We start from the raw sequence: 17,761 nt of genomic DNA, 5'->3' as shown, positions 1-17,761 counted from the left end.
AAAACCTCTTCAATCGATAATTTCTCGAGTTAAAATAATACTATTTCATAAAGCGCTATTTCTAAATTCTTTACGTCTAATGTAGAAATGTTATAAATTATCTTTTAAATTTATTTAATGTCTCTTCTAGGTATTTCTTTTATGTACATTAAATTGAACGAAACAGCAAATGGCTTTATCATTTTATCATATGCAAATTATAGCAAAATAAATTGGATTGTCATCGCAATATACAAAAGACAAAAATTAAGAAGTCCTCGTAATGCACGTTTCGTATAATTATAAAAATGGTACTCATAATATACAAAAGTCGGTAAAGGAATTGTGAAATTCGGTTCACATAATATACGTTGCGTATAAAATATTATGAGGACCGTCCTCATAATGACGTTTGGTCTACATAATGTACGATTGTTCACTGAAAGTGTTCTCACAATATACGTTTCACATATATATATTATATTATATATATGATATTTAAATATATATGTATAATATATTTAAATCAATATTTAAGTCAAATGTTTTTGTCATTACTTACAATTCGCAGCAATATATTATTGATATCACAAGATGCAATATGGCGTTTGAAATAGATAAGAAGGACATAAGAAATAAAAGGAGCACGTAATGGGGATAATATATAATAGATTTCGAAGTATTTTTAACATATTTATTATATTTGTTTTGACAATTAATTTGAAAAATGTACTAAGTAGTTGATAACAAAATTATATTCTTTATATGAAACATAACATAACATTCTTAAGATATAACATTCTTTCTTTGTATTTGCTTATTTATATTTATAGATATAAAATTAATAAAGCAGTTGTTTGTTTATATTTAAAAAACTTACTAAATTTTTATTAGAATACAACAAAATATGTAATTATTTGTGATTACTACTTAATAATGTTGATCAATTATAATTGACAATAAGAAGATAAGAAAAATTAGTTAAAATACAAATCTATATTACTATTTGTATACACCTTACTTTTTAAGTATTTTAAAAAAAATACTTACATAAAAAATTAAAAAACTTTAACTGTAGAACAAATATGTAATTCTTTAAAATAAAAATTGTAGAAATATAGTATAATTGAAATATATAATTAAAATTGTTCTTACATATATGTATATAAATAATGTAACATTATAAAATATCTTGTATTTTTAAGAATTAAAAACAAAATATTTGAAATGTTCTTACATTATAATAACATACATTATTAGTATATTACAAAATATATTTTATAATGTAAGAATATTTTAAATATTTTGTTTAATTCTTTTAATGCATAGTATATGCCAAACATAAAATAAATCAAGTAAAGCTAAAAATAAAAAAACAATTAGGATTTTAAAGCCCTTTGCTTCTGCTTCTGATTCATTAGCCACGCTTTTATTGTGACAGCAGTTCTGCGTTTTAAAGCGATTGGATTCTTTTTAATTAATTCTTGAATTTCGTGCAACGAGGGTAACTTTTTCGAAATATAACTTCCGAACATATCCAATACAATCTTTTTTTCGGTTTCATTCCAATATACTCTTTTACATTTCCCATATGGTGATGCTAAGTAGAAAATAGAAAATGATAAATAAAATAAAAAGCAGAAAGTATATATTACATATGTATATATATTATTATATCACAGTTCTTACACTGTATTTTCTATAAAACTTACTAGAACGCTTTTTTTCTGAGAGAAGGATTTTTCTGTATCAGTATCACTGTCGCTTGAATAGAAATTATTCACATCTAAAATTTTATATTAATTAAAATTAATAACAATAAAAAAATAACATAAGTCTGTATTATGTAAATTTTTCTATTATTAAAATTATATTTGTACATATTATAACTTTGAAAAGGCAAACTTTTATACTTTTTTCTAGATTTCTTATTTCGTTGATTTTGTTGTATAGAAATGTTATAATGTTAAACAGATAGAAATCTAAGAAGATAAGTCATATTTTAATATTTTATACTTATAATTTGTTGATAAATAAAATTTATTAATAATTCGATTATTTACATTATTACAAGTTAAACCTTTTTGAAGTAAAAATTAATTTGTAAACTCTATGTAATATTTTAGATTTTTTATAATTAATTTGTTTAAGAATTGCAAATAAACTACCTACCACAATTTGAAGTACTTGGAATCATATCATTTTTGAAAGCATTATTTATTTCTTTATCATTTCTTTCTTCATCATTGAGATTATTTTCATTTTCATTTTTGCCACTTGCAGATTCTAATAATTTGGACATTCGTAAAATTTCTCGATGAACTACTGGCATTCTATAATGTTCACGATGAATTTTTTCTTCATGTCCCATGAAATTGGCAAGATCCGTAATTTCAATGTCCGTTAAGTTTAAGTTGACTCCTAATGTTGCTACATGCTTACGCAGAGTAGTACCTCGTAAAGTTTCAGGCTGATTAGCTTGACATTCAATTGAAAATCTGCGCATTAGATCACATGCTTTTAAGTATGCATGTTTACGACAATCCATATTAGGAATACCAAAAACATAAGGATTTGACAAACTAACACCGGCTTTTTTTCTATATTGAAGAATTAGTTCTACACATTTTTGTAATTCAGAATCCAATAAAACAGATACAGTACGGCTCAGCTTTCCACGTATTGTAAACCGCACATATTCCATCGCTATTTTTTGGCATTCTAATGAAAGTGCATTAAATTCATCTATATTCATTTTTGGATCAATTTTTTGATAATTCTTATAATCTTCAATTAAGGTCCTTTCCATTTCTCCTGCTCTTCGTCTATTAAATAGCTGTATTGATATTAATGTACTCTCAGAAAGCTTAAGCCAATCTTGGAATAAAAACGTTTGTTTTAGATTTTTGAAAGCTGTAGTACGTTGCATTTTCAAAAAGTTATCCAATTTCTTAATGTCGTCAATGGAAGAAAGAATAACTTTCTTTTTTCTTTTTAATTGTTGTTGTGTTTCTAAAGCAATCTTATTGACTGCTGGGCCATATTCATTATTTAACAACGTTAAAAAATTTTCTACTTGTTTTTGTTTTACAACATTGTCTTCGAATATTGTTAAAGAAATTAACGTTTTTCCTGCAGTTTTTAATAATGTGCCTAATGAGTTTGCTAATGACGGAATTTTGTAAGTTTTTGTGGAAGAATCAAAACCAGCAAGAACATTTATGACGTCGATGCATATTCTATAATATTTTGGATGATAGACTGATGATAAATCATCTATATCTTGACAATGCTGTTTAATTTCTAAAAGGAAGCGACCAAGTTGCCTCAATCGCTGTCGTATCATATCATGATGATGTGGAGATGGATATTTTAGACAAAGTTTATTTCCATGTTCCATAATTAATTGATCATAACGAATAAGACGTGTTATTCTATCGTCACGACATCGTGGCATTACTATTTGGCGTGAAACATTGTTGGCCTGGCTTGCGTATCTACCCATGATTTGCCGACTAAGCACATGACAAACTTTAGTACCTTTACGTTTTTGATCAATACAATGTGCTGTATGGTGCCTTAAATTCAGTTTATTGAAGAATCCTTTACATTTTGGGCAAGCGGTGTAATCTCGTGCAGTGTTTTTAGATTTTTCAGCAGGTCTTCTGCAAATTATCAATTCACCAGTATTTACGTCATTGCTAACGTTATAATAAAAATCTCCTTCCTTTCGCAACATGTTAATCAAATTTTTTCTTTCGTTACATTGTTTTGGTAAGTCACTGAAATCTTTCACTCGTTTTTCGTGTTTATGTTTTCTTTCTAAGTGCCGACTAATTTTTAATTGCCATGTTTTGCAAAATAAGCAGAAATGTTTTCTAAAAATACGTTTAGATCCTTTTGATGGAGCTGATTCGATATACATTTCTTCATCATTGCGCGATGATTTGCCGTAAATATTGGTTGTTAATGAAACATTAAATCCTGAATTAACGGAATTATTGAAAGAATTACTTTTTCTTAAAATTTTATTTGCAGATGTATTTAAGACATGTTCATCATCTTCCTCAGATGAATGTTTGGATGGAACATATTCACTGTGTGAATCAGAAAAGTCACTGTTATCTTGAGAATCTAAAACAATTAAAGTACTAACGTTAATGTTAATTGAAATTTACTTGTTTAAATAATACTAAATTTAAATAAAAAAATTAATTACGTTTTATTGGAGAATGAACCATAAAATTTTCATCATGTAGTTGTTTAGAATCATTGAAATTAGTTTTCTCTGTTAAATTGTGTAATGTATCATTTATCATCCCTTCATTGTTGTTCCTAAAGTTTTATATATATTAAAGAAAATTATTAATCACATATAAGACATTAGCGCATTCTTAAAAAATGACTGCCTTACCAATCTAATCCAAAAGTTGAATCTTCTAATTGTTTATCCTCAATATCTTCGCATTGAGGTACTACTAATTCATTTTTATTCCAACTCCAAGTCAATTCATTATTTAATGACTCCAATGACTCATTTATAGCTGATATTTCACTTTTCGTTAATAGCTCACTATTATTTAAACAGAATATATATATATAATATTGTTAATAATAGTTTTATAAGGAATAGTTCTTTTTAAACACAGGAATGCAAAATATTATTTCTCTAGTTTTTATGCTGAATGCGATACCGGTTTCAAAAATATTCCATCACAATTTTGAAAAAAACTCAAGGTCAAGATTGTATAAAAAGAGTTTTTGATGTACTTTAAGATGTTAAAACTATGTGACATAAAAGTTTTCTCTTTTTTAAATATAGTTTACTATTAAGACTATTAACCTTTAAAAGAAATTTTTGTGTACATTACTGTTAATAAGATTTTCAAGATTATTTTAATTACTTAAAAAATTTCTAACACGTTATACATATATTATAGTTATATTATAGTTATAACATAAAGTGCGTCCAAATAGTTCTTTTTTTACAATTTTAATTTCTTAAAATTGTAACATGATAGAACATTTTTGAAGCCGACATCGTATTCAGTATTAAAAAATTATAAGAAATGATATCTAGCATTTTTGCGTTTTTTTTTATTAAATTGTGTAATTTGTTTTGATTATTATTAGTAATAAGTGTGTGTGTGTGTGTGTAATACAAAACTTTTTATTTACCTTTCATTCAAAGAAGTTGCTACTTTTTTCTTAGCTGGTAATATTAGTATAGATGTAGAAAAAGGAACATTACTAATAATTTTGGGTCCATTATTTGGAACTTTATCAAATACAGTTTTTACAATAGTATTTTTATCTATAATATTATCTATAGTGTTATTTATAGTATTATCATATATATTTTCTACAATAAAAATACATTTGGCATTTAAGTTAGAATAATTGACATCTGTAATTTCAGATAGAAATTCAAAATAGAAATTTATTTATAATTTCATGTAACAGAAAAATTTAAAAATTCGAAAAGCGCACGTATTAAATATATATCTGATATTATTTTGTATATGTATATATTCTGATATTTCTAATGTTTTCTGTGTTACATGCCACATAAAATTATCAATAAAATTCTATCTGGAATTTTGTCACGAATTATGAACTTTCTAAAGTGATCTTGAAACTGTATTACTAATTCAATGTTTTTAAGTTGTACAAAATATAAAGAAAATTATTATTGTTTGATTAATAGTTTACCTTTATCCAGTAAATTTGTGTTTAAATTTATTATCAAAGATTCGTTGCTATTCGTGTACGATGCTGTTGGAGCATTATTATGTGGTCTTAATATGCATTTTGTAGACGCGCTCTTAACAATATTATAGCTTTCCAAAGATGTCTGAGATTTATCTAACTTTTCCTTATCTTTTAATATATCTTTTATCCTCTTGTCTTCTTTTTCTAGTAAAATTTGTACATAAAAAAGTAATTAAAATATATAATAATATTATTACGATAATATAACTATTTCAATTAATTTTTTAAGAATACTTTTTTAGAAAATAATAGTTCATATTTAAATCGTAGTAATGTACTGTTATAGCCATTATTTAAAATATAAGTTTTTCATATTATTTATTGTTTATAAATATTTTTACCACAATTTGATCTAATTAATATATATAATATATATAAATATATTCAGAATAGAAATGTTATCACAATTTGCTTAACATTTAAAAATATTTCTTGTTGATAATTATCAATATTGTAAATTAAACTTTTAGTTTATATAATTAATTCAAAATTTTAATTGTACACTTACTTTCTGATGTAACTGACGTTAATAGAACTTATAGCACAAGCTGATGAATCAAGTTGCGTTTCTGATACATCAGTTAAAACAGAAGATTGCATACTAATTGTAAGATTAGAATTTTCAATTTCTTTCATAAAAGTAAACTTGTCTTTTTTAAGATCTTTGATTTTTACTTGCGGAACGTTAGTCTTCAGGTTTTGTGTTAATTCATTTAAAATTTAATAATTACCTGCAAATATAAATAAACAGACTGTATTACAGCATAAAATTCTTTAAATAAAAATCGATTTATTTTATTTAAGATAATCTAATGTAATTTAACTCACAATGAATAGCAATAAGTTGCACAGTCTCCTTATTAGATTTTTTGATAAATAAACATTTATCATGCTTTTTCTGCTTTTTCTTCGTAAGATCAGTATATTTGCAAACTTTATATTGACCATTATCTGATAAAATAGCAAACTTTTTTTTATTCATTTTATACAAGAGATCTTACTTTTTATATCATATAATATTGTACAACCTTATTGTCTATATAAAGGTTAGGTTAGGTTAGGTACACTGCCTGAGATATACTGCGATGCGGAGGGAATATAGGCGAATACTCATGGCGCCATAAACCAGCAGGGGCTGATTGCAGAGTTAAGGCCAGAGCACAGACTTTTGCATAACGCATTACGCATATGCATAAGAAATTTGATTGGTCCATAAACGTATGCATAAGAAATTCAACCAATCGAATTTCTTATGCATATGCGTTATGCGTTATGCAAAAGTTTGTGCTCGGGCCTTTACTGAGCTAATTACCAAACGTTTAAATATAGTACGCTAGGCTTAGAACATATATAAATGAAAGGGGAATAGCAGTCTGAAATGTGTCCCAAGGAAGTGAGACAGAAAATATGGTTGCCTCTCTCTCGTGATTAAGTAGCCGCGCATGTGCACTTTCGAGCAATAAGCCACTACTTACTACAATAAGCGGCTACTTAATCACGAGAGAGAGGGAACCATATTTTCTGTTTCACTTCCTTGGGACGTTTTTCTGTCGAGAACAATAGGCATTCCCCTTCCATTTATATATGTTCTAAGACGCTAGGGCGATAAAGAATACGCGCGTGATTTATTAGAAAGCTCATTCAAAATAATATTAAAATAATATTGAATTACAAAAAATATATTATTTACTTTAAATATTATGTTAAATTTTATTTACTATTTCCTCTTATCGCATTGCATAATTATAAATTTAAGATGAAATATAAATATATTTTAATTGTTTATCAAATAATTGTTTATGTATTGTATTATGTTATGTCTGTATATATACAGTCCTATGAATAATATAATGATAATAATTGAATATATAGCAATAATAGAATATAATAAAATATAATAATATAGGTATAATATATAAGAATATAATAATAAATTATATAAATATAATACTAAATAGGAATATAATAATAATTAATATATAATTGTATAAATTTATAATTATATATAGTAGATATAACATAAAGACATATACATATTCAATTGTATTTATAAAAATGTGCAAAAAATAAAACACTATATAACACTATAACAAATATAACACTAAAAATAAGTAGCTAGTAGTAGAAAAAAATGTAGTATAAAAAGATGAGAAAGAGAGAATAAACAAATGAATTATTCCTTAATGTTAAAAAATTTTAAATGTAATTCTTTTAATGTATTTCTATGTATTTCATTGGATACATGATACAATTTTTGATATAAAAGAAAATAAGATGCTCTCTATATTGCTTGATAAAAAATGCACTAAAATAATTGTGTTTTCTCACAAATAACCACAGTAATAAAATCTTAAAAAATAACAATAAAATGTAGAAAAATGCAATATAAAATTTTTAATTAATCTAAAAAAAATTCAATTTGAAGAAATTATAGTAGTAATCTATCTATTCTACTAAGCATGCTTGCAAAGCAAGAACAAAGGAGGACGAAGGAACGCTAGAAAAAGCAGGACAGAGAGAGAGAGAGAGAGAGAGAGAGAGAGAGAGAGAGAGAGAGAGAGAGGGAGAGAGAGAGAGAGAGAGAGAGAGAGAGGGAGAGGGAGAGGGAGAGGGAGAGGGAGAGGGAGAGGGAGAGGGAGAGGGAGAGGGAGAGGGAGAGGGAGAGGGAGAGGGAGAGGGAGAGGGAGAGGGAGAGGGAGAGGGAGAGGGAGAGGGAGAGGGAGAGGGAGAGGGAGAGGGAGAGGGAGAGGGAGAGGGAGAGGGAGAGGGAGAGGGAGAGGGAGAGGGAGAGGGAGAGGGAGAGGGAGAGGGAGAGGGAGAGGGAGAGGGAGAGGGAGAGGGAGAGGGAGAGGGAGAGGGAGAGGGAGAGGGAGAGGGAGAGGGAGAGGGAGAGGGAGAGGGAGAGGGAGAGGGAGAGGGAGAGGGAGAGGGAGAGGGAGAGGGAGAGGGAGAGGGAGAGAGAGAGGGAGGGAGAGAGAGAGAGAGAGAGAGAGAGAGAGAGAGAGAGAGAGAGAGAGAGAGAGAGAGAGAGAGAGAGAGAGAGAGAGAGAGAGAGAGAGAGAGAGAGACAATAAAGAATATGATCCTCTAATAATACTACTATTTTGTGAAGACTCCGAAAATCTAATATTTAAAAGCGACTATTTAAATTAATGAAATTAGTTTGAAAAAAATACATCTATTATTTTATAGAGTTAGAAAGAATTTATAAATACAATAAAAAGATATGTCGTTTCAATGAATTTTGCTATGCCTAAATAGATATTGGGAATTTACACCCATAAGATAAGTGGTTCGTGAAATAGGAATTTCTGGATACTTTGAACCGATAAAAAGCTCTTTTATCCTCTGAATCGTTATCACCGCTTTAACACAAAATTCTAAAAAATACACCGGCTTTTTTACAATAAATAACGGCGGTAAGTCTATATAAAAATAAAATTCTGTCTAATTTACATTTAAATAGCTTGAGATAGCGATTCACAAATTTTTACCGAACCACAAAATTTAGAATGAAGACAATCTAGAAGAAGCAATAAGGAATGCTTATGTATGAAAATTGTATATTCGAACATCTATAAATACTATATTGTATACATATTGTATAATATGCATATTATATATACTATATGTATACATGTCAAAAAAATAGCATAGTGAGAAGACGGAGTAAAATAAAGCAGAGTAAACGAACAGGCAAAAAAGAGATTACGGGAAAAAATAAAGAAAAGTAAAGAAAGCATAAAAGATAATAGACAGAATGAGATAATATCATTTATGTATATCATAAGTATGATTGAAAAATAGCAAAAATAAGTATCTATAATAAGAAATTATTCTTGGGCCTCACAATAAACATTATGTATTTTTTTTATTTTTGACGATATTTTATTTTTAATAATGTATATTTATATAGTTAATTCTGTCAGAAGCTCTAATTTGTATTAAAGATACTAAATACACAAAGATATTTCAAATTAAAAAATATAATTGTATTTTATCATAAAATAAAGTATCGGTCCTCGATATATACGATCACTGTATAAAGACAAAAATGCTTAATAACTTTGAAAAACAATATACATATATAAAATTTCATTGATATACTCATCTACATGTGGATGTATATCTATGTATGCGAAAAAATATATGTATTAGTGTCGGTCCTCACAATATACCATTCACATATATATATATATATATATATATATATATATATATATATTTATATGTTTATAATACAAGACTCTTAACAGACATATTTTTTTAGAAATTTTAATGCTTTTATGTTTTTTTTAAATTAAAAATAAAGAAAGCAAACCAATAAGTCATCGAAAAAAAGATAGAGCTAGCATTATGTAAGAACAAAGAAGAACAATAGAGAACACTTTTGTTTTAATTGTGCAGTTTGGTAGAAGAAAAAAAAATTGTAAAACAATGTCCTTGTAGTCTTTTCGGAGAAAGCATTTTACTTCGCATATCTCTGTTTTTGAATGGTAATATAAAATTAGAACTGAGATTTTCAATATTTATGACTCATGTCGATCCTATACGAAGCATTGATAAAACCAGAACTATATATCGCTCTATCAATCCGGCCTAAAATGCTCTTTGAATTAGCAAAAATATAATTTCTGTTTAACTAATTAATTTATTAAATCATCAAGTTGGTAAAAAAGAAAAAAGATGCGAAATAAAATAATTGTATATTATAATAAAAATATGTATGTGTGTTGCAATATAAATAAAAGAGAAACATATTATTATACTTATTTAATTATATTATTTATTTTATAAGTATAAATTTGAATTTTTATTTATAAGATTTTATCATTTTTTATTACAATTATTACAATCAATGAACAATAATCATTAAGGACAATTAATAATTAGAGTTATAATAATTTAATAATAATTATAATAATAAAGAATTAATAATAATAATAATAATAATAAAGAAATTCATATAACACTGCTGTTATACTCATCAAAAAGGCAAAAGTAAATGATTGTTTATCGAGGACACGCTCGAGGACACGCGCGCGGTGACTTCTCACTCTTCTTTGAAATTGTATAAAAATCAAAATTTTAAGCTGCAACCGATTACTGTAGCGACTTCTTCAGCATCTCTTTTAAAATTTAAACTGCTTAAACTTGAATAATCTACACAGAATAAAAAATAAAAATTACTGTATTAATCAATATTATAAAGTTTTGCTTAAATCATGTGCATATATAAATATAATACTAACAATAAATCATTATAATTTAATTAAAAACCATATTGCAAAAAATAAAAGTAAAAAATATATTTAAACTCGCTATACTGTGTAAAGATACACACACACACACACGCACACAATTGTTTCTGGAAATATATTTATTTTTTGTTATTTTGCAAATTAATATTTTATAAATGTACATCATTCATATGCAAAATATATATAAATAAGATTTGTTTCAGTTGCAGTATATTTTAAATACATACCTGTGTTGATTGTGTTGAATAAGTAGATGTGTTTGCAATTATTTTTACATTTGACAACTGCGATGACTTGCTTTTTCTTGGGATAACATGTTTTTCTAAAAATTTTAGAGACTCGTAATACCACAGATTAGGTCTATATACCTATCAAAATATTTATTAAAATATTTATTTAAAATATACAATATAATGTTTAACTTCATGATTTACATATTATTTTAATACTCACATTTCTAATGCCTATTCCACTCTTAAGTGATCTTCTCACTTTTGCATTTTCAGTGTTAAATTGGTTTCTAAGGTTATGTATTTTTACACTGCATTTTTTTCACTCGAATTTGGTCTAATTGTGGACACTATGACACTGATTCGTCTTAATACTTCATTTCTTAAATGTTTGTTGTGATAATTTTGATTACTAGTTTCATATAAACAAGATTCATCTTTGTATGCATTAATTAAAACCTCTACTGCTTCTTTAGTCCATCCTATTACCGACATGATGTCTATTTCTTATAACAGAATTGCTGTAATTAAAATACTTTGATTTATATATACACTTAGTGTTTTTCTATATTTACTATACATACTTACTAATTTTCTTACATTTTCTTTAAAACTCACTTCTCTTTCTTTTTTAATTATATTTTTATTTCCCGTGTCACCGGATGGTGACTATTAACGTGCCTTCAACCTGTCCTTTCAGGTTATGTGACACATTTTTTAATCATATATACTTTGAAGGTTATGCTTCAACTAAAAAAACATCTTGGATCTGTTGAACGGCAAATAATCGTATGAAGCGAAAACTAACAACACTGCCATCTTAATAGCACGCAACGCAGCCCACAGAATAGTGCGCAGCGAATCTATCAGCAAAACTAGCAACAAAACACGCACCGTGTGCCGTAGGCTTTAATCAACGGAACTCTTTATATAATCGATAGAGAACTTTAGAACTCTTTGGGGGGCAATCAGAACTAGCTCATTTTTTTCAAATTTGGAAAACGTGGGGTTAACTTCACTGAGGTTGATCTGGCGCGATCCGACGGGCGAAATACACAGGTTAATCGCGGGCGCCAGAGATTCTCCGCGCGTTCTCTCTCGCTCACTCGCACGCTCGCTTACTCTTGCTCTCTCGCTCGCGCTCTCTCTTTCACGCTCGCCGGTGGTCGCGAAATGCGCTCTTATTTTATTTATTTCTGTTACGAATTTATTTCGAAATATATATGTTTTCGTGTTATATATAATATGTATATACAATTCGCGCATCTTTCTGAACGTGTATTGCCGGAGGTCACTTGCTAAGTCAGCTCCTGCGCATGTTATTATTTTTGACGACAGAATACACCTCGTCATCGACGTTCGAATATATTCTCAGTTAGTCTTGCCAAAGCCACGAGAGGCGATACACATAAATAAATTACTCTGTTCCGTATATATTCGACCGCCTTTATTTCTTTCAACCTCTCTCTCTCATATTCACTGCATAAAAAAAAACCCAACAGGTTATGGGCCCAGGTATGCGCGTGAATTGAGAGGTTGTCGTGATTTTGTTAAATAAATTAGGCGAGTGCAGTTAGTAATCATTATAGTCAGATCTTCCAACAGTGGTGACAAAGAGAGGCACTTTCCTCCACCATGGGTGACTCATTTGATCTGAAAAACATTACTAAATTCAACGGAACAAAGGAGGAGGGTCAATAAGGGCGTTTTTGTGCCCCCTCTGGATTTTCATAAAACAATTTTTTTTGTCTTGTATGATCATTAGGAATGTCAAAAATAATCATTAGGTGAGAAAAAAATTCGATCCATAAAGCCAAAATTAATTATTAGTTTAGGTGTACCACTATGGTATCTAAGCCCTTTTTATGACTAATAAGTAAACTAATGAAATATTTTCGGTCATTATAATGCTTTGCCATAATATTTATGTCATTTTAAACTATAACATGCATTGCCTTAAGATGAAGGTGAATATAGCTCATGGTAAACATCATGCGTGAAGTTGTCGCATGAGTCGAATGCAGCAACTTCACGCACGACATAATTCGTTGTCTTTTATCCATATTATTGTTAACCTCTACCAGGATCTTATATTATTACTTTGTTTAATCAATATTTCAATAATTGAAGTTCAATTGTAATCATGTCAAAAAGAATAAGTGATTCAAGTGATCTGAGTTCTAAAAAGTTAAAAGTCTCGATAAAAAATAATAAAATAAAAAGATAAAAAAATTAAAACCTCTACAATGATCACAACCTTGACGCGGTGTAGAGGCTTCAGTCTGTAGACAACTAATAGTGATCATTTATTTGTTATGAACACCCCATGTCAGGAGTAATCAAAAATTTTTTCACTATGAATTGTATTCACCTTCATCTTGAGGCAATGCATATTGTAGTCTAAAATGACATAAATATTATGGCAAAGCAGTATAATGACCGAAAATATTTCATTAGTTTACTTATTAGTCATAAAAAGGGCTTAGATACCATAGTGGTACACCTAAACTAATGATTAATTTTGGCTATATGGATCGAATTTTTTTCTCACCTAATGATTATTTTTGACATTCCTAATGATCATACAAGACAAAAAAAATTGTTTTATGAAAATCCAGAGGGGGCATAAAAACGCCCTTATTGACCCTCCTCCTTTCCAGCTGTGGAAATTCCAAATGCTGGCAGTGTTCGAAGCCAGCGATCTCAAGGGAGTAGTCGAAGGAACCTTAGCAAGACCCGCCGAAGAAGGTGTAACGTACACAGCCTGGACGCACAAGAATGCGAAAGCAAAATGCATTCTTGCTTCCTCAATGGAGTTTTCCCAACTGGAGTATTTGATCACTTGTCAAACAGCAAGCGAAATGTGGCAAAAATTAAGCAGCATTCACGAGCAACGAAGCGCAACAAACAAATCCATACTCTTATCACAATTCTATGAATATAAAATGGGAATAAACGACAAAGTAATGCAGCACGTTGCAAAAATCGAGAGCCTTGCAAGACAACTAAGCGACGTAGGAGAAGTCTTGTCCGACGTGGCCATAAACACGAAGATTTTGATGACACTTCCCGGAAAATTAAATCCTCTGATCATCGCCTGGGACAGCGTTGCTGTAGAGAACCAGACCCGCGCGAACCTAATAGAACGCTTAATAAAGGAGGAACAACGCCTGACAGTCATGGATGCAGCAACGGAGGCGCTTGCAGCAACAAATGCCGGTAAATGGACTGTAAAATTACATAGTAACAAGAAATTTGATAATCCGAGTATATATAGTAAAATTAAGAAAGACATCGAATGCTTTTATTGTCATAAAAAAGGACATTACGCGAGAGAATGTCGTAGAAGAAAAAATTCAAAAAAATATGAGCGTGATAATAACGGTCGTGTTAATCAAATGTCGAACGAGCAAGAAGGTAATTCAGATAAACATGGCGCGTTTGTAATTACGAGTTCGAATGTCGAAGAAAATGTTTTGAACGCGGACACTCAATATACTTGGCTGCTCGACAGCGGAGCTAGCAAACACATGTCTTTTCAAAGGCATTGATTCGGCGAATTGACCGAGACGAACGAAATAGTCTGTTTAGGCGATAACTCTATTTGCGAAGTGAAAGGACGCGGTACAATAAATATTCAAAAATATGTAAACGGAAGATGGATTAACGGTCGTATCGACGATGTCCTTTACGTACCCGACTTAAAGAGAAATTTATTTTCAATTGGCGTAATCACACAAAAAGGTTTTAGCTTGCGTCTAACTTCGGAGAGTGCTCTCATTTATTCGGGAAACGATTTAACAGCTTACGGGAGAAGCGCGAAAAGAATAATCTATATAGAATGATATTTAAAGTTGTCACAAAACACGAAGCAAATGTTACTATTAAAAACGATTTGAATTTATGGCATCAGCGACTTGCACATATTAATTGCAGTGCATTGCGCGAAATAATAAACAAAAATTTAGTAACCGGAATAAAATTAGAGAATGATAATAAGTTTTTCTGCGAATATTGCGTACTAGGAAAGCAGTATAAATTGCCATTCAGAAGAAGGGCGCAAATTAGAAGAAACAAAGTAGGCGAATTAATCCATGCGGATTTATGCGGTCCGATGCCTGCAGATTCGGTGGGAGGCTCGAAATATTTTTTGCTCCTCAAAGACGATTATTCGTGTTATCGCGCGGTATATTTCTTACGGCATAAGAGCGACACATTCGAGCGTTTCAAAGAGTTTGAAAATGCATTCCATAATAAATTTGAATATCGAATAAAAGCTCTGAGATGTGATAACGGTACCGAATTCTGTAATAGTCAATTCAGAGAACATTTAGTTTCACGCGGAATAAAGTTAGAAACATCGGCACCGTATATGCCACAGCAGAACGGTCGAGCGGAACGCGAGATGCGTACAATAGTAGAGTGTGCTCGTACCATGTTGTTTGCGAAGAATTTATCTCATAAATTATGGGCAGAAGCAGTACACACCGCGATTTATATTCTAAATAGATGCGCCTCATCACTATTAAACGAAAAGACTCCATTCGAATTATGGACGTGACAAAAACCGGACTTGACACAGATTAGAATTTTCGGAAGCGTAGCATACGCGCACATCACTAAAGAATTCCGTAAGAAATTTGATGCAAAATAAAAAAAATGGATTTTTGTTGGTTATCAAGCCGATTCGAAGAATTACAGACTGCGAACCGACGAAAGACAAAGTTGTAAGCGTAAGAGAAAGATCTCAATATCGATAAAGCAGAAATCCTTCGATTCGGCGGACTTTCTGAGAAATTAGCATTAAATTCGGAGTAAGGAATAAGGGCGCCGTAATCGAGGATGACTGGCGAAAATCGTTGTATGCTTGCGAAAAGAGAAAAGACTGAAAAACAGAGTCAGTCGAGCTTGAACAAGGTTGAGAATAAGAGCGAGAGAAGATCGAAGGACTGATCTGAAGCGTGATAATCGTTAAACGAGTAGTTGTATTGAAAGGTGGATCTTTGCAACAATTTGGTATTCTTAATTAATTAATTATTTTGTTTTTGTTATAAGGGATGCAAACATCCCATTTTCGTGGCTATTAAATAAATAAATAAATTTTGTATTGTTAAATAAAAAACCTGCAAACTTTCTTATTATATCTAGCTTACAGCTGGGCTTAATATAAAATAAAATCAGAAGTGGGATTGAATTCGCGAGTAAAAGACAATTGAGTTGTCCGGGAATAAAAGAAGTTTCGAGAAAATTCGGGCACGTGGTAACAGCTAGAGCGGGCTCACAACCGGAAGTCGACGTGGAAGGTCGGAACCAATCCGGAGCAGCCACGACTACGGAAAAGAAGAGAATGACGTGGAAGATATTTTAATGGATCAAACTGGACTCGACAAATTATCTATTAATCAATTACGATCATTGGCTTCGCGCTTGAAATTGCCAACGAAGGGAACACGTGCAGCGATTTTAATAACAATCTCCAAATATTACGACAAATACGGGTGGCCGAAAAATATACAAATGGATCACCGATCGGATAACGGGAGCGAAAGAGGAGAAAATGCTGCGAATTTATTAGAAATTCGGGATGAAGATACGCAAGTAGCAGGACCGTCAGGAGTTTCCCTCGGAAATGCAGCTAGCACCAGACCAAAAGACAGCATGAGCGCACAAAAAGTAAGCTCTCAAATTAATATTCAAGAAATCGTGCAAGCCGTGGTGCAGGTAATGGAGGAGCGTCAGCGATCATCCGACGGAACAAGGGGCTCGCCCGCCGCTTCTGGAGACACGGGCTCGATAGTGGAGATCAACCCCTCCGCAATAAATTGGCAGCAACTGAAATTTGCAACAAAGCTAATTCCAACTTTCTCAGGAAAGGATGAGGAAAATATAGTGAAATGGTTGGAGCGAATTATGTGTGCGGCACGTATGTATCGTCTTAACGATGAAGTGATCGTGCTGGCAGCAATCTCGCAATTGAAAAATCGTGCTCAGGAATGGTATAATCGTCAGCCTATGGATTCGGTGGCGACCTGGGAAGATTTCAAATTCCACATCCGGAGACACTTCGAAGTCAAGGAGTCCTACACAGCAACTCTCGCCAAGATCGGGCAAAGAACGTGGAACATGTTCAAGGAGAAATTTATCGACTACGCCGAAGAGAAGTTAAGCCTAATGCAAAATCTTTCGCTAACAGAAAAAGAAAAGATCGAACTACTAGCAGACGGCGTAAAAGATCCAACTACAAGGAAAATGGTCCTAAGTACGTGGATATCAAATGTTCCGGATTTTATCGATCACGTACGCAGAATAACAGAGGATTCGACCTTATCGAGGAAGAACGGGCCAAACACACGATTCGGAGAGCATAGTCGTTTTCAAAACAAAAACGCTACCTCATCCCTTGGCACCACAGACAAGACATGTTTCAACTGTAAACAGGTAGCATCTATCCAAAGATTGCAAATTTAAGAAACCGACTTGTTTTAAATGTGGAGAGGAAGGTCACATCAGTCCAGCCTG

At 30.8% G+C, this 17,761-nt stretch overlaps 2 protein-coding genes and 2 long non-coding RNA genes across 6 annotated transcripts; 1 reads left to right on the top strand and 3 right to left on the bottom strand.

The window, feature by feature from the left end:
• Positions 1–1,282: 1,282 nt before the first annotated feature.
• On the bottom strand, positions 1,283–5,234 carry LOC145947636 (uncharacterized). The gene is made up of 6 exons (XM_083057427.1): positions 5,158–5,234; positions 4,394–4,552; positions 4,199–4,314; positions 2,152–4,113; positions 1,692–1,765; positions 1,283–1,579 (listed from the first exon to the last, which is right to left on the bottom strand). The coding sequence occupies exons 3-6, from the start codon at positions 4,296–4,298 to the stop codon at positions 1,457–1,459; spliced, it is 2,259 nt and encodes a 752-aa protein (XP_082913553.1). The 5' UTR covers positions 4,299–4,314; positions 4,394–4,552; positions 5,158–5,234; the 3' UTR covers positions 1,283–1,456.
• Positions 5,235–5,518: 284 nt separating this feature from the next.
• LOC145947637 (uncharacterized) lies at positions 5,519–7,422 on the bottom strand. The gene is made up of 3 exons (XR_014427217.1): positions 6,580–7,422; positions 6,260–6,482; positions 5,519–5,895 (listed from the first exon to the last, which is right to left on the bottom strand). It is a non-coding gene; the product is annotated as an uncharacterized LOC145947637 (long non-coding RNA).
• Positions 7,423–10,781: 3,359 nt separating this feature from the next.
• Positions 10,782–14,020, bottom strand: LOC145947645 (uncharacterized). 3 transcript variants are annotated; one of them, XR_014427222.1, is made up of 4 exons: positions 11,831–14,020; positions 11,466–11,763; positions 11,240–11,380; positions 10,782–10,914 (listed from the first exon to the last, which is right to left on the bottom strand). It is a non-coding gene; the product is annotated as an uncharacterized LOC145947645 (long non-coding RNA). The 3 variants fall into 3 exon arrangements; XR_014427221.1 differs by having other exon boundaries at positions 11,843–14,020; XR_014427220.1 differs by having other exon boundaries at positions 11,466–14,020.
• LOC145947644 (uncharacterized) lies at positions 13,997–16,496 on the top strand. Its single transcript, XM_083057431.1, has 2 exons — positions 13,997–14,461; positions 16,391–16,496. The coding sequence occupies exons 1-2, from the start codon at positions 14,053–14,055 to the stop codon at positions 16,405–16,407; spliced, it is 426 nt and encodes a 141-aa protein (XP_082913557.1). The 5' UTR covers positions 13,997–14,052; the 3' UTR covers positions 16,408–16,496.
• The last annotated feature ends 1,265 nt before the right edge of the window (positions 16,497–17,761 follow it).

This window comes from Prenolepis imparis, unplaced genomic scaffold (assembly GCF_030444845.1).
Source record: "Prenolepis imparis isolate NDT839.2.m4 unplaced genomic scaffold, iyPreImpa1.0 SCAF_110, whole genome shotgun sequence".
In the NCBI taxonomy this organism is placed as follows: Eukaryota; Metazoa; Arthropoda; class Insecta; order Hymenoptera; family Formicidae; genus Prenolepis; species Prenolepis imparis.
Note: the sequence above shows the minus strand (reverse complement) of the source record. Positions and strands in the feature narration are given on the sequence as shown.

Bases quoted from the DNA above. Each gene is read 5' to 3' on its own strand.
- LOC145947636 (XM_083057427.1), bottom strand. From the start codon at position 4,298: ATGATAAATGATACATTACACAATTTAACAGAGAAAACTAATTTCAAT. The intron at 1,766-2,151 runs GTAGGTAGTTTA...ATAAAATTTTAG, and splicing joins TCCAAGTACTTCAAATTGTG to ATGTGAATAATTTCTATTCA. The intron at 1,580-1,691 runs GTAAGTTTTATA...TTTTCTACTTAG, and splicing joins CTCAGAAAAAAAGCGTTCTA to CATCACCATATGGGAAATGT.
- LOC145947644 (XM_083057431.1), top strand. From the start codon at position 14,053: ATGGAGTTTTCCCAACTGGAGTATTTGATCACTTGTCAAACAGCAAGC.